At 42.7% G+C, this 16,708-nt stretch overlaps 1 protein-coding gene across 1 annotated transcript in view; it reads right to left on the bottom strand.

Moving 5' to 3' along the window:
- BRF1 (BRF1 general transcription factor IIIB subunit) overlaps positions 1 to 16,708 on the bottom strand; it is a 255,619-nt gene that overhangs the window by 122,396 nt on the left and 116,515 nt on the right. The window contains exon 8 of the mRNA XM_074996369.1: positions 2,381 to 2,507. Within this exon, the coding sequence (XP_074852470.1) occupies positions 2,381 to 2,507 (127 nt within the window). The remainder of the gene's footprint in view (positions 1 to 2,380; positions 2,508 to 16,708) is intronic.

Genomic DNA, 16,708 nt, shown 5'->3' with positions numbered 1-16,708 from the left:
GGTTTGAGTGATCCTCAGAGGTTCTGGGCACCCACCACATAAATGGGTGTTCTTGTGGGTACTCAAGAACTTTGGAGAATATAGTGTTCAGATTATAAATGCATTTCTTTCAAACATAATTCATTAAAAATTAAATAACTGAAAACAAGAAAAAAAATTTCAAAACCTTGGAGAATTAGCTGTCAGCCTTACCTGTAGTCTAGCGTCTCCATATATAACTGATATTACAGTAAACCCTCGATTTAATGGACCCCAATGTAACGGACTTTGGAAATAACAGACCCAATGCCATACTGCTTATTCGGGGTATCTCCAGTGAGAACACTTGCAAGATTTTTTGATCCAACTAACAATTGACTAGTTTTCCAGCTGTGACCTTTGCTAGCTAGGGTCAAAAGGTGAATGTAGCACTTGAGAGGACCAAAATATTAGGCAGATCTTCCAAACGTATAAGCAATAAAATTGGCTTAGCTGGATGTACAAGGTGCCACAATTTTTTAAGATAAAAGTCTTGACAGTAGTGGGAGATGGTGAACACAGTGAAACGACTCTTGCTGAGCAGGTAGGCAGGAAGCAACAACACAAAATGTAGTTAAAAGAGAATCAATTGGCGTGGGTGCCAAACCTCCATTCTGAGCATGGTTGTGAAGCACGCTCAGAATGGAGATCTGACACCCATGCCAGTATTGTGTTCCTAATAGGGAAGACGAATGGACTTGGGGTTCTGAGATTTGAAGCCGCAATATAAAAATTAGATGCTCAGGAGTAAATGCCTTGCAAAACTATGTACTTCTAATAAGAACAGGAGTACAGCTGTTGTCGTACTACTTGATCACCAATTTCCCTGGCTTTGCGCTGAACTGTGCACTGACTTTGCCCTCTCCCCAGTTCTTTTGATACGGTCTCCCACAATATTCTTGTCAGCAAGTTAAAGGAATGTGGATTGGATAAATGGATGGTAAGATGGATAGAAAGCTGGCTAGAAGGTCGGGCCCAGCGGGTAGCAATCAATGGCTTGATGTCGGGATGGCGGTCGGTTTCTAGTGGAGTGCCCCAAGGTTCGGTTCTGGGTCCTGTTCTGTTCAACATATTTATCAATGACCTGGATGAGGGGTTGGACTGCACCCTCAGCAAGCTTGTGCATGCCACTAAGCTAGGGGGAGAGGCAGATACGCTGGAGGGTAGGGACAGGGTCCAGACTGACTTAGACAAATTGGAAGACTGGGCTGCAAGAAATCTGATGAGGTTCAATAAGGGCAAGTACAGAGTCCTGCACTTGGGCTGGAAGAATCCCAGGCATTGTTACAGGCTGGGGTCCGACTGGCTCGGTAGTAGTTTTGCAGAAAAGGACCTGGTAGTTGTAGTGGATGAGAAGCTGGACATGAGTCAACAGTGTGCCATTGTAGCCAAGGAAGTTAATGTCATATTAGGCTGCATCAAGAGGAGTGTTGCCAGTAGATCCAGAGAAGTGATTATTCCTCTTTATTTGGCTTTGGTGAGGCCGCATCTGGAGTACTGTGTCCAGTTCTGGGCCCCCATTTATAGGAAGCATGTGGATACACTGGAGAGGGTCCAGTGGAGGGCGATCAAAATAATTAGGGGGCTGGAGCATATGACTTATGAAGAAAGGTTGAGGGAATTGGGACTGTTTAGTCTGCAGAGGAGAAGACTGAGGGGGGATTTGATAACAGCCTTCAACTTACTGAAGGGAGGCTGCAGAGATGCTGGAGAGAGGCTGTTCACAGTGGTAAAGGATGGCAGAACATGGAACAATGGTCTCAAGTTGCGGTTGGAAAGGTCCAGGTTGAACATTAGGAAAAAATTTTTCACGAGGAGGGTGGTGAAGCATTGGAATGGTCTACCCAGGGAAGTAGTGGAGTCTCCATCCCTGGAGGTGTTTAAGTCTCGCCTTGACAAAGCCCTGGTGGGGCTGATCTGATGGGTTTGGTCCTGCTTAGAGCAGGGGGCTGGACTCAGTGGCTTTTTTAGGTCTCTTCCAGCTCTGTTGTTCTATGATTCTTTCAGCAATTGTGGTTTGTTCCCTGTACAGGAACGTTTATGGCTACCACTGACAAGTAACTGGAAGAGTCTGATTCTCCAGAGGAGGTGCTAAAAAGGTGTGGAAGAAATCTCATTACACCTTTTAATGTGTGGCTGGATTTAAAGTGTGCTCATCGCCCAACCAGTAGAGAAAAAAATATAATTTTGTTTGTGGATGCTTCCTCCTCTGCCTTTCACCCCCCTTATGAGAATCTGGTGGTAAAAGCAGCAATAGCTAAGGCTAAATTGGTCAGTCATGGCATGGCACACTATCAAGGCCAAAATTAAAAGCAGACAGAACTCCAAGCAGCTGCAAATACGAAGTACTGACAGAATTCACCTCCTGTATCTTTAACTTTCTTTGACCAGCAGTAAATGAAGGAGGATCACATTCCTCTTCCAAGTCAATCTTCATAAATTCATCTATAGTTAGTTGACTTGTTGGTGTATCTTCAAATTCTGTAAGCCTAACATACACACAGAATCAAAAAACACAATATATTATTGCAATACCTGTTAGAATACTTTTCTAACAAAAAAAAAAGGCATGTGTACAGAAGTTGACAAACTGCTAAATTAAAGAATAAGCATGTCATGAAGTAGGTCTTACCCACAAAAGCTCACCACCTAACAAATAAAACTGTTACTTTTTAAGATGGTACAGGACTGGGTCTTTTTTTGTGAAGCTACAGACTAATAAAACTACCCCTCTAAGACTATCCCGAAAGATTGTGGCTAAGACAAACAAATATGCAACTTTTATATACCACTTTTCCTATAAGATAAATAGAATATTCTCATTCTATAGATAGTGAAACTGAAGCACAGGAAGGTAAAGTATCTTGCCCCAGGTCACACAGCAAATCAGTGGCAGAGCTGGGACTAACATCCAGGTCTACCAAGTCCCAGTTCAGTTCCCTAAGCATTAGGCTTCACGAAAATCAAAATTATTTTAATGGTCTCATCTGTTCCTAAATAGTCATACACATGAAAAACTTGTCTTTGATTAGATACAGTATGTAAAAGACAGTAAGCTTTCGCCAGGAAAAGATTCTAGACTGGAACAGCACAAATCACTCTAGGTGGTAAACAGGAAATAGCATGTGGAGAAATAAATGCCTACTTCCTGTCTGGCTTAAGTCAGGTTTACCAATCCCAACAAATAAAAATTCATCAAATTTCCAAACTAAAATATGTATTTATCATTACAGCATAGGAGTCAGTTTAAAAGTATTCTTAGTATGTTAAGTATCTTAGTATATTACTGTTCATTTACACAAAACAGGTCTACAAATAATATAAACAGTTCTGAAATAACTCATCTCAAACAAAACAAACTGCAAGGGAGAAGAGGGGTAATTTGCTCATTGAACACATGACATATATGAATATTTGTAAGATATATAACAAACTAGAAGAATCTTCTTGGAATTGTTCAGGTCCTTAACTAAATGTTTTCTTTATTTAAATGATTGCTGTGGGGTGGAGCTGGGGATGAGGAGTTGAGTTGCGGGCTGCCCCAGGGAGAGAAGACTATTCCAGCCCTCTCACACAGTGGCAGCTTGGGGCAAGGTGAAAAGAACCTCTTCATGGCCGCTGCTCCTCCAGAGGGCACAGCCTGGGGTAGGGTGCATGCTCCTTGGCTGGGGCAAGTCCAGGTTCATCTGCCTTCCGTACTTTCTATGCAGAGCGAGGTATGCACCAAACTGTGTACTTTCCCCAGGCTCCCTATACAAATCAGGGGGTGGGAAGTTTCAGTCCCTCCCACTGCTATCCCTGAAGGGCACCTTGGAGGTGTGTCAGGACTGGTGTAGTTCCACATGGGGGGCATGCCCTCTGCCAGCCCCTCTCTCCTGCCTGGCGATAACCTCTTTTCTGCATGGTTTCATGCATCCTAGTATGAACTGCAGGGGGAGGAAGATGCAGAGAAGAAATAATGATGCAACTTTAACCATTGCATTTTAATCTCAATGGTGTATAAAATTCAGTAATAATAAAATTTATTTCCTAGATGACATTCTACATAAAATTATCTCTCTCTTTTCATTTAATTTTATCTAAAGGAAAATTAAATGAGATTGGCCGGTTTTAAGTTATGTGCAAAGAGAAAATAAATAGATGTACAAATTAAGATATTATCAGCTTGGCACTACATCAAAAAAGGCACTAAAAACTGAAATTTGGCAGACAACTACTTTCTATGTATAGCCAAAGCAGTAGTAATCACTAGAGTTGCAGCTGAAATGCAACTTCTAATATAGCCCCCACACGCTTTTTTTCTAGTTTCTGACGAACTTTTTCAAAATAAATTTCTTTGGGACCAAAATTATCCAGAGTTTGCTCTGTGCCTACAGGCATCACCTCCTCCTCCCCGCAACACACACTTTTTTTTTTCCTGAAAAGATGCAGCAAAATCTGTTCCATTGTTTATTCTCAATCCACATATGCACAAAAATATACTCTTCCTCTGTGTTCACATCAGAAATGTTGAGCTGTGTACGCAACAGTAGTCAAATTTTATCAAGATGTGGTTTGGTATGTGGAACCGACTGGAGTCGAAGGACAGGTCTTCACTAGACCTTAAAGTCAATCCTGGATATGCCACTCCAGCTATGGCAATTGCACAGCTGGAATCAACATATGTATGATCGACTTAACTGGCTGTCCTCGCTGAGGAAGGTCAATGGGAGAATCTCTATCATTGACCTCCTTTACTCATCATAAGGATGAGGAGTACAGGGATCAGCTGTCGAGACCTGATAGTTTGACTTTGTGTATCCCCACTAAATGTATTAAATTGAACCCCAGAAGATGAACACTGATCATGTCGATCTCCTGGTAAGTGTAGGTGCACCCCCGGAAACAAGGCAAGTCTAACAGAAACCAGGGCAGCTATCATGCACTTACGGGCACTGAATTTTTTTTCAAATACGTACTCCTTCCGCAGGGGATTTCTGAGCTGACCCTACAGCTGGTAAGGATGGGGATGCCTAACTGCTGATGACTAAACAATTCAGGTTTTCTGTTCACTCAAAAGCAGCTTTGAATTCTAGTGTGCACTGAAGCACTTTATCTGCAACCAAATTTGCAAGGACTTTTGAAGTCCAGACTCATAATACTTTTGAGAGTTCTGGGAAATATAAAATCTGAAAGAGTATAGAGTGGTAAAGGCCATGTGACTCCTCTCACCTGATCCCCAGGGAGAAGGGAAGATCAGTTGAAGCTACCAGAAAGGACTGGAAAGAGGCAGAGAAGTTTTTTAGACAATTGCAGCAACTAATACAGGCACCAACAGATTGACTGTCCGTACATACACTGAATACAGACCATATCAGAAAAATAGTTACACACTTTACACTTATATTTAAAAAAAAACCCAATTTACTATATATATTATTATTAAAGTAGGTAACTTTCTAGTATCTTACAGGCTTGAAACTATGATGGTGTGTGTGTTTTTAAATTATGTATTTGTGAATATATCACTAGTAAATATTAAAGAATTAGCACCTTGACAAGTTATATGTCTATACCTGAGCTTATACTGAGATAAAGCTCTAAAATTTAGTTTTTCATAACAAACTTTAAAGGCCAGCAAACACTTAAACTGACGCCTAACTTAAAATGTGTGTGATGGATGCCCCTCTCATGCTATATAGAGAAGGGGCCATGAATATAAATATGCATAACTCAGAGATGCTTTGGACAAAACGTGTCTTGTAACCTGTCATTTACAATGGTATAATCTGCTGGATCTGTAAATCCTATTTTTGTGCATGTATAATTTTTGTAGTTGAAGTTGTAAGTATTGTTATATTTGTGTTCCAAATGTTTGTCTGTGTGAAGACCTCAAAAGGAGGTGTGGCTACCCTATGGTGACAGTACGGCTTGTGAGAGGATACCACTACCTAGTTAACAAAAGGCCTTGGGGGCAGGGGGCAGCAATTCACGTCTGAAGAACTTGGCTATGTTCAGACTACCGAGCAGGCAATGGCTAAAAAGGACAGGGACAGGTGATTTCACTTGTGACAATTTCCCATCTTGGAGTATACTTTTATACTAAGGCTACATCTACACTACAGCGATCTGTTGACAGAAGTTACTGTCAGAAAAGATCTTCGGGCAAAACTTCTGTCGACAGATCATGTCCACACACAAAAGTGGATTGAAAGAGCAATCTGCTCTGCCAACAGAGAGCGGCCAGACTCCTCACAGAACGGTCAACCAGAAGTTCAGCAAATAGGGCTGCCCTGTGACCCGGAAGCCTTGTCTGTCAACAGAGGGACCCCTGGAGCATTGACACAGTTTTTCTGTCCAAAAGCCATCTATATAAAGGCATCATTCCTCATCTCGCAGAGCAAGAACGTGGAAGTGAATGGCATGATCAGCACACTGGAGAACACCCCAAGAGTCTTCAGTGACTGCACCCTATCACAACTTGGTAATCCCATTGATTTCACAAGCTAGCCTTTGGATTCTTGAAATTTCAGTGTAAAACCTCCAATAACATTTTTTAAAAAGTATTCTATTATTTCAAATACTGAAATGTTCTTAGCTACCACACAAGGGTATTTCATAAAAGCAAACTATCTGCAGACTTTAAAATGAGATAACGAACGGCAAGCTCCGATGATGACTGAACCTGGTGACATTCTAAACAAAGGGCTATACTGGTGTAGCTGTTTCCACCACTTCACAATGACTCAGACATTCTAGACCTCAGAGTGACAATCCTAGAATCATATTACATAGATTGTTTTGTTAATACTGGAAAGCAGAATAGACTTATGAAATTTGATGGCTGCCCTTTGAGTATGCTACATCATTTCCACAAAAAGAAACAGAAATACAGCCCAACCTTATACGAAGGAAACTATTTAGATGAATAGTAACAGAGAGAAAGCAAAAAAGCAGTCCAGTAGCCGTGCTGGTCTATACACTATCAAAAAAAAAAAAAAGGCAGTCCAGTAGCACTTTTAAAGACTAACAAAATAATTTATTAGGTGATGACAGACCAGTATGGCTATGGTCTGAAGAAGTGGGTCTGTCCCACGAAAGCTCATCATCTAACAAATTCTTTTGTTAGTCTTTAAAGTGCTACTGGACTGCTTTTTTTTTTTTTTTTGATAGTATATAGGCCAGCACGGCTACTGGACTGCTTTTTTGGGCTTTTTTTGTTTTTATTTAGATGAAGAAAATCAAACTTAAGGGTTGTAACAGAAGGACCCAAGGTACTATTCCTAAATTGTAATTATGGTACAGAAAATATCAAAGACAGCAAACAAGTAGAGTTGCACTGCCGACTGCATAATGAAGCATTTAGGCGTCTCTCACTAAATCAATTCCCCGGCATTTGAGGCTTTTGGCACTGGTGTACCTTGTTTTATTCTGTTCTCTGCTCGGGGTACACAATAGTTTAAACCAGAGGTGAGCATACTTTTTACATCAAGCACCACTTTTCGTCCCCGCAGTTAGCAGGTGCCCCTCCCCCCAACCTGTTTAATGTAATCCAAAACTATGGCAATTTGGGTTATAGTCATGAAAAAAACCCTCTCGGGAGGCATAAAAAATAAGTCTGTAGAATGTAAAAACCTTTAATCGGTACATAAATGTGAACACACAGATATAAAAACAGTAATGTATCTCACCATTTTTAATTAGATGGCTGAGCCTGAGACCCAGCAGCCAATTGTGCTGCGCTCCCCTTCTGAAATTTCACACCCCCGAGGAGGCCTGTTCCCCCCTCCACTTTGCACACCCTGTTTAGGATATGTCTACACAGCAGCTCGGAACACGCTTTGCACTGCAGGTAGACAACACATGCTAGCTCTGCTTATGTTAGTGTGTGCCACACAGCAGCGTGGTCACAGCAGCAAAGCAACACTAGGGCTGGCCACACAAGTTACAAGCCTGCTTGACCCACTGGGTGCTTAGCCTATGCTGTGCCACTGAAGCCATGCTGCTATTTTTAAGTGCACTTGCTAAAGCAGAACATATATGTGTGTGTGTGTGTGTGTGTGTGTGTGTGTGTGTGTGTGTGTGTGTGTGTGTGTGTGTGTGTGTGTGTGTGTGTGTGTGTGTGTGTGTGTGTTGAGTGGCATACCCTTAATCTCCAGAGAACTGCAATACTTCAGGGTTAGTGGGGACTGACTAGGGGCGTCCAGTTGCCTGTGATATCCATGTCAGACTAGATGATCTGTGGTCACCCTAGCCTTCAACTCCATGCGTATGTCTACACTGAAAAAAAGCCCACATATACAGATTTGGGCTTGTGCAGGACTGCTAAAGATAGCCACAGATTTTCTAGCTCAGGGTAGAGCTTGAGCTCTGAAAGCCAGGGAGAAGACTAGGTTTCAGAACCCCTTTATGCCTGGATTTTTCAGCAGCATAGTGAAAGCCTGAGTCTTGCTGAAATAGGGCGGGTTTTTTCTATGAAGCCCCTATGACTGTAAGTGTGGAATTAAATAGGAATTTACTACTAGTCTTGGTGGACTAAGTAGATTTAAAATTTCATGCTACGCATGGAACTGAACCTGTGAAAAATGGTAACTTCTACACATGAAAACAGAAACAGACAACCCAATCTACTGGCTCTTTTTCTGGTGGAATCCTGTCCTGTCACCATCTTTTCCCCACTGACGCCATTTTTAAAAGGTGGTGGGGCAGCTCTGAGCCACATGTTGCTCTTTAAGGAGCCGTTTGCATCTCCCTGCCTGCCACCCACCTCCGCCTGCTGCTCCACTGAGATGCCGTCGCCAGCCCTGGCCTCACTCAGGTGGGCAGTCGGGCTGGAGTGACAGGGAGAGCTGGTACGGGCTGGAACTGGGGAGAGGTGAGAAGTGGAGGAATGGTTCAGGCCCCCCACGGGGATGGAGAGAAGTGGATGGCTTGGGCCTCACATATGTGGGGGGGAAGGGCAGCCGGCTTGGGCCCCACACTGGGGCTGTGGCTGAGCCACCAGGGGATGGCTGGGCCTCCCTGCAGGAGTGCAGCTGCTCGGTCCCCATCAGGTGACAGTTAAGGCCCAATGGGGGGGGCAGTTAAGCCACACAGCGGGCAGCTCAGGCCCCACGTGGGTGGCAGTTAAACTGCCACGGGCTAGTTTGGGCCCCACATGGGGGATGGCTTGGGTCCCACCCAGGAGACAGCTAAGCCAGCTGGGGGCTATTTGGGCCTTGCATGGGGGATGGCTTGTGTACCTCAGTGTGACTAAGCTACTGCAGGGTGTCTTAGGCCCCACGAGGGTGCAGCTAAGCCAGCCGGGGCAGTTTGGGCCCCACATGGGGCAGCTAGCTCACCTGGGGCGGTTGGGTCCCCATGTGTGGGGGGGGAGTTGGGCCTCAGGGTGGGTGGGCAGTTTGGGACTTGAGTTCCACCACTCTTAAGAAAAAATGCACTGCTACTAGCACAGAAAGAATAGCCATGCTGGAAGTAGCCCAGCAGACTAACAAGATTTTTAGAAGTTTATTCATCCATTTATCAACCGCTTTGGAAGTATTTTCAAAAACATTTTGGAGAATTAAGTATTTCTCAATTCATCGTCTTAATTTTCAAAGTAGTTGTTGGTGACACACCAGAGCCAATGATATCAGAGAAGAGTGTAGAATACCACCATCAACAGCTCCCCTTCTTCTGAGATCCCTCCCAGTTTTCTAAAAGCCACATTCCACACAACACCATCATGAAATATCCTAGACAGACTCTGACAAACTACAGCACCCCTCATCTTCCCTTTCTGAAAGTACTTGTGAAACTGATCTCTTCAGTTACCTTTCACACCATTTTAGTGTGGGGTTTTCTGTGCCCCAGTCCAGACACAAACTTCTCAGTGGAGTTATTGCCTTCTCCCTCATTCTCCTTGACTGTTATGGACTTCATGCCTTTTCTTTCAATATTCTTGACCTTTATAGAGCAGTCAGCGTTACAGAATTTCTAACCTCATGACCAACTCCCTAGCTATAACAGGCATCTTATTTTCCCCTTCACATCCTTGTATTACTCTTGCATACAAAACTGCTCTCCTCTCTACCTGTGGAGGCAGAGACCATTCAGATCAAGATGGACTGCTGCATGACTGGACCAGAAGTCTATACGAATTATAGTCTCTTGCCCTGGAAAGAGGAGCAGATGTGATCAACCTAGATTATACACACTATGGACTACTTCTTTTCCGGAAAGTTACCCATGCAGCTTTGGGTTGGAGAAAGGTTGAGACCCCATAATATGAGGATAGAGGCCAATTTATCAAATCTTTTTTTGCAATGATTTTACCCAGTTCTATAACAGCAGAACCTTTTGGTAATGATGGCTTAGTATTTTGATTTTTTCTGAACAACCGCACAGGTTCTCTCTAACTGAAACTACAATTCATGCATTGCAAATGCTTTGAAGCAATTCTGGTCTAATTTTCCACTTAGCTACAAGTGAAATTTCACTACGCTATTTAAGTTCACTATCAGCAGCTTCTTTTGGAAATCATATTTTAGTAATTCTTTTTAAGGAAATCCATATGTAAAAATGACTTGATTTATTTAAAAAAAGAACTTAACAAGTATCTCAGTTTTATTTACAAGTGTTAAAATATAAGATTTATTTATTTATTTCCACTGAAGAAATGTTTCAGATCTTCAAAAGAGGTCCTCTTGTGCTAAACGTTGGACAAACACACCACCACTAAAACAGTCTCTCCTCTAATGAGATTACAAATTAGCATTCAGCAATAGGTAACGTGAATAAATGGATAAACAAGGGAGAGAACTTTGACTGGAGTCAAAAAGTAACAGTGGAGATAATATATGCATAATATAAAGATAACAATTCAAGGGATAAACAAATTAAAATATTGAGGAATTGAAGAGCCAATTCATTTATCATCAAAATTGATACAGAGAAAAATAAAATAGTTACTATTTGTACAGTGCTCTGAACCTATGAAGTGATATACAAATCAATATATACATTATTTCAATTAAGATTGTGATGAAACAAATAGAATTTTCATTGCATTTAATATTTTTAAATATATTCTGTTTCAACAAATAGAATGAGTTATGCATTTGCATTGTGTTAGAATTACAAAACTACAAGACCTTGTGTACTGATTGTTAGGGTTATTTACTGAAGCTCTACCAAAGTAAATATTGCTTTTAAATCGAACATACAAGGTGAAAGTAATTAAGGTCTCTTGTTTTAAATGCAAGTGACAGGATCTGTTATGTCACCATTATGTTTTGTTGCTGTCTTTTTTATGATCAGATGAACAATTCTGCAAAAAGAGAAGCTGAATTACTTACCACCCATTAATGTCACATATCTCTGAACTTCCCGCTGAGAACTACTGTTCCGATAAATAGCATTGACAGATTACAGTATAGGCACAAAGGCTAATGGGTAGGGCTCAGCTCCCCACTTCTCCCTAGAGAGGAGGGTAAATTGACCATACCTGTACTGTCAGAGGCAGTAGTCCTATGGAGGATGAGGACTAATCTCCCAGGGAAGGAAGACAGCTATAACCCATAGCAATGACACCATAGGTAGAAAGCTGCCAGGGGTACATTGAATGGGCATCTCCCCCAGGTGCCTTGACCACATCATCTTCTCAAAATGCATTGCTCACTTTTATGACGGTGTAACACTAACTGCAGTGACAGAGCTGAGGAGCACAATATCCTGACACAACCACTTCCAGGCCCATTTCCAGCCATGGATACTGGCATAAACCAGGAGTGAATCCCACCTTTGGCAGAATTTTAACAAATAGGAAGAATAAATCAAATAGTGAGGTACAATCTGGAAGATCAGAAATACCAATATCATTTTTAATAATTTTGACTGAAACTTTGTAACTTAGTTTAATAATTTTCAGGAAAAAAGTACTCAGCAGTGTGGATGGATATTTTAACATTGTCTGTTAATACCTACAACTAGCTCCATTCCCATCTACACAAAGCAGTAACAATTCTTAAGGCATACACCACTGAAACAGTAATAATTACAAATAAATAAAACCATACTTCATATGCAAAAAGGGATTTTTAAGTATGTGAAGCAAGTACTTATTAATTCAGACAAGTTCTATTTAACGATATTTCAAGATTCTAATTCTTGAAAGGAAAGAAAAAACCCTTGGCTACAGAAACACTTTTCCAATGGAATTTTGTATTTGCCTTAGCTAAATAGCATATAATGTGCTCTTATTTTAAAAACATCAATCAAGTTTTATAGATTCGTGATAAATACAGTTGTAATTATAGCTCCATGAACATATTCAGCTGTCACATTTACCTTGTCAAAGTAAATAACGCTGTCATTTTAGCTGATGTGCATGACTTGAGTAAACATTTCAAAGCATGAATTTTACAACAAGACTTCACTTAGCTGGTCAAAATTTAATTTACTTCCAACTGCTATTTACTATTCTTATTACTCTTTAAAAAATTAACACTTTAGCTATTTAAACATATCGTATTAGAAGCGTATTATGAAGTGTAGAAATCATTAATTAAAAAAGCTGTATTAAAGAACATGCCCACTGACCAGACAACAGAATGACATTAATGTACATCCAGCTGATACTGGTATTGACATATTCCCAACCTCAGACCATACAAGCATCTCACAAACAATGAATTTATCTTCCTAACAACACTAAATTAAGGCAATACCATCATTCCCCATTTTGAAGATTAGGAACTGTATCAACTATTTTTCACAGCTTGGAGAGCGAGCATTTGAAATTAGTAAATAACAACCAATTTATTAGTTGCCCATAGATACACTATTGCTGAGCACTGGGTAAAAAATTTCCTCCAAAGACATTTTTAAAAAATTGGGTAATATTAGAGATGGACAAATTTACTGACTTGGAAGAAAAAAGGGAGCAGTTACTTACCTTGTACAGTTAAGTTGGGTTCTTCAAATACCCTATAGGTACTCTAAGTTAGGATGAATACACATTGGTGTGCTCTGGGTTGGAGATTTTCAACAGCGAGTGCAGCTCTTCACTGCATATTCTGACATGAAGGCAGTATTAGGGAGGTGGAAGAGAAAAAGACCAACTGACATTCCAGTTCCTTCTCAACTATGGAAGTCCAATGAGAAACTCCAAGGCCGAGGAGGGCAGGTAGCAGAGCCCCATTAGAGAGACACATCTCAAAGAACTCCAAGTAATGTACAAGTAAACTCTCTTCCAATTAGTGTCTCTATGGCTACGTCTACACGTGAAGCCTACATCGAAGTAGCCTATTTCGATGTGGCGACATCAAAATAGGCTATTTCGATGAATAACGTCTACACGTCCTCCAGGGCTGCCAACGTCGATGTTCAACATCGACGTTGTGCAGCACCACATCGAAATAGGTGCAGCGAGGGAACGTCTACACGCCACAGTAGCACACATCGAAATAAGGGTGCCAGGCACAGCTGCAGACAAGGTCACAGGGTGGACTCAACAGCCAGCCGCTCCCTTAAAGGGCCCCTCCCAGACACAGTTGCACTAAACAGCACAAGATCCACAGAGCCAACAACGAGTTGCAGACCCTGTGCATGCAGCATGAATCCCCCGCTGCAGCAGCAGCAGCCACAAGCCCTGGGCTAAGGGCTGCTGCACACGGTGACCATAGAGCCCCACACGGGCTGGAGAGACAGCGTCTCTCAACCCCCCAGCTGATGGCTGCCATGGAGGACCCCACAATTTCGACGTTGCGGGACGCGGATCGTCTACACGGTCCCTACTTCGACGTTGAACGTCGAAGTAGGGCGCTATTCCGATCCCCTCATGAGGTTAGCGACTTCGACGTCTCGCCGCCTAACGTCGAAGTTAACTTCGAAATAGCGCCTGACGCGTGTAGCCGCGACGGGCGCTATTTCGAAGTTAGTGCCGCTACTTCGAAGTAGCGTGCACGTGTAGACACAGCTTATGTGTGTTCAACATCAAGAAATTCCCAAGCAGCATCTTCACTGTGGAGGAGGAAACTAAGAAAACAGATTCAGTATGGATCACAGACTAACCTCACCAAAAACCACATCAGCTTTGGAGTGGGCTCCAGTGAAATGAAGAATTATGCTCAGAAGGGGATGCAGCCCAAGACTTTGTAGTCGGATAAGATGTCCCCTGAAACTAATCCTTCCATTCTTTCTGCAATCTAGATGGAGACTGGGGAAGCCCCAAAGTGAAGCCGAAAAGTGAGCGTTTTTTCACATCCAGTGTATTCACTCTTGTTTCTCCCTTTAGAGAATCAGACTTGGGTTAACAACACTGATAAGCAAATCTCCTGATTAGTGTGGAACTCTGAAGAAATTTTAGATGGAAAAGTGTGGGTATAGTGGCACTTTATGGTGACAGAACATGGTGTGCTTGGAACGAGCGATCAAGGTTCCAAGGTTTCATCCCCTACTAGCTCGTGTATGGCTATGAGTAGTGAAGTCCTGAGGCACACGCAAAGGTGGGAACTTCCCACAGGTTCAAACAGAGGTCTCCTCAGTGCATTAGGAACTAAGCTGACAGTGGAATTGGCTCCTTAACAAGTGAGAAGAGGTTAAACAGGCCCTTAATAAATACTGTAGTAACAGGATGAATAAAGATTAAGATCCCTTCAAGGGAGCTGTACAGTAGAAAGCTATGATGGCAGCTAGAAAGATTTAACGCAGCGCAGCAATAATTCCATAGTCTTTGATTGGAGCAAGTAATTGAGAATGTGAGAGAGACAGGACTTTAAAGAAGGTGTAGAGTGGCAGTCATACAAAATCTGGAAGTGTTTTCATTTTTGCAAATAAGATTTCCTATTATAAAATGGTACTGTTTGTACTTCAGGGAAGTGGACTCTTCTATGCAGAAGAGCCATCTATGAATATGCCTTGAGGTGAAGGGCTGAGAGACTATAGTGAGTGGTTGGCTATGTCCAGATTACAGCGATTTGTCAACATAAGTTTTTCTTGGCAGATATCTTCCGACAAAACTTCTATCGATAGATCAGAGCCAAACTGCACAGCTGATTGAAAAAGTGATCTGCTCTGTCAACAGAGAGTGGCCAGATTGTCTAGCTGCCCTCCTGACTAAATGGCCAACTGGAAGTACAGCAGACAGGGCTGCCCCGTGTCCTGGAAGCCCTGACTGTCAACAGAGCACCTCCCCCGTAACGTCCAGACTGGCTTTCTGCCAACAAATCTCTATTAACAGAGGTGTTCTACCTCATGGGGGGAATGGCAGGACATTGTTGACAAAAGTGACAAAAAGACAAAACCCATTCTGTCAATTTGCTGTTAACTTGGAAATCTGGATGATCCTCTGTTTTGTCAACAAAATGCCAATTTTTGTCAACAAAACCCTCTAGTGTAGACTTATCACAAATCCAGATTCTTGGCTAAGGAGCTCTACCAGGGGAAGGAAGGTGGAGCAGTCTCAAGGATTTACAAACTAGTTTGGAAACTGCACTTGTCGCAGCCCCAACAGCGCTATGATGGTGGCTACTAGTTTCTCCTGTTTCAATGTGTTGAGAAGACTGAGCAAGAGAGGATGGAGGGAATATCTGAGGCCACCAAAAGATTAAATTATCTCCCAGTGAACTGTGACTGGGCCCTATCCACCTCTCTCCCAAACAAGGTCATCTGCATTTCACATTGACCAGTGTTGCAAAGAGATCTAGCTCTGAATGACCCCATTTGCCCTGAACTGTGAGATTTCACCACTGAGCACATCACTCACTTAGGGAAATGTCTGTGGTAACGATCCTTGATGGAGGAGACTCAGGAGCAGAACTCCAGCGTATACATTTTTGTGAATACCTACACTAATGTAGAGAGTTAAGAACTCTCTGGAGTACAGAAATGCATCTGGATAGATTGTGTTGGGGATGCAGACTGTTTTGAACTAAGAGACACTGAGGCTAGGTCTACACTAGCCGCAGAAGATCAAATGCTTAGGTTTGATCTTCTGGAGCACGGTTTTGCACACATTCTGGGATCAATTTCGAACTTGGAACTCCTTGCGAGCCACAAGGATTAAGGGAGGATCGCTCCCGTCGACATTCTGCAGTGAGGACAGGAACCCATGTTGACGGCTACAAAATCGACTTTAGGTACACAATTGGCATACCTAAACTTGAGTAGCAGCCATCAACATTCCAGTAAGCATAGACATAGCCAGAAAATAGAGTCTTGCATTAGATGTCACAAAAGGTGCAATATGCCACATGACCTAGAAATTGCATGCAAGATCTTACTTTGTTTTGTGGACTCTGCTATACAGTCATACCCCGAGATACACCCATTGGGGTTACTGGAATTCAAGTTTATGAGGAGTTTGATTTAAAGCCCCTCCCTCGTCTTACGAGGCATTTTTTTCGAATTTACGAGGACCGATTTCAATTTCGTGCGCCTCAGTGGGACGCACCTGCCCTACAGCAGGAGAAAGGCTGCGGCTCCAGGCAATGGCTGCCCGCAGCTGCATCCTGCCCAGTGCGTCTCTCTGCAGGGCCCGGCGGCGGTTTCCCAGAGCCCCCGGCCCAGCCTTTACCTGTGGCTGGTCTGGGTTTCTGCCTTGGCTCTGCAGCAGTGGCGTTCCCTGACCCAGCCAGCGGCCGCGGGCTCCCAGGTGCTCCTGCAAGACATGGCTGCTGGGTGTGCAGCCCTGCAGCCCATCCCGGCCCTGCTCCTGCTGCTTGCTCCCCGG

The sequence above is a fragment of the Carettochelys insculpta genome, chromosome 6 (assembly GCF_033958435.1).
Source record: "Carettochelys insculpta isolate YL-2023 chromosome 6, ASM3395843v1, whole genome shotgun sequence".
Classification (NCBI taxonomy): domain Eukaryota; kingdom Metazoa; phylum Chordata; order Testudines; family Carettochelyidae; genus Carettochelys; species Carettochelys insculpta.
This window is presented reverse-complemented; position numbering and strand designations above follow the sequence as displayed.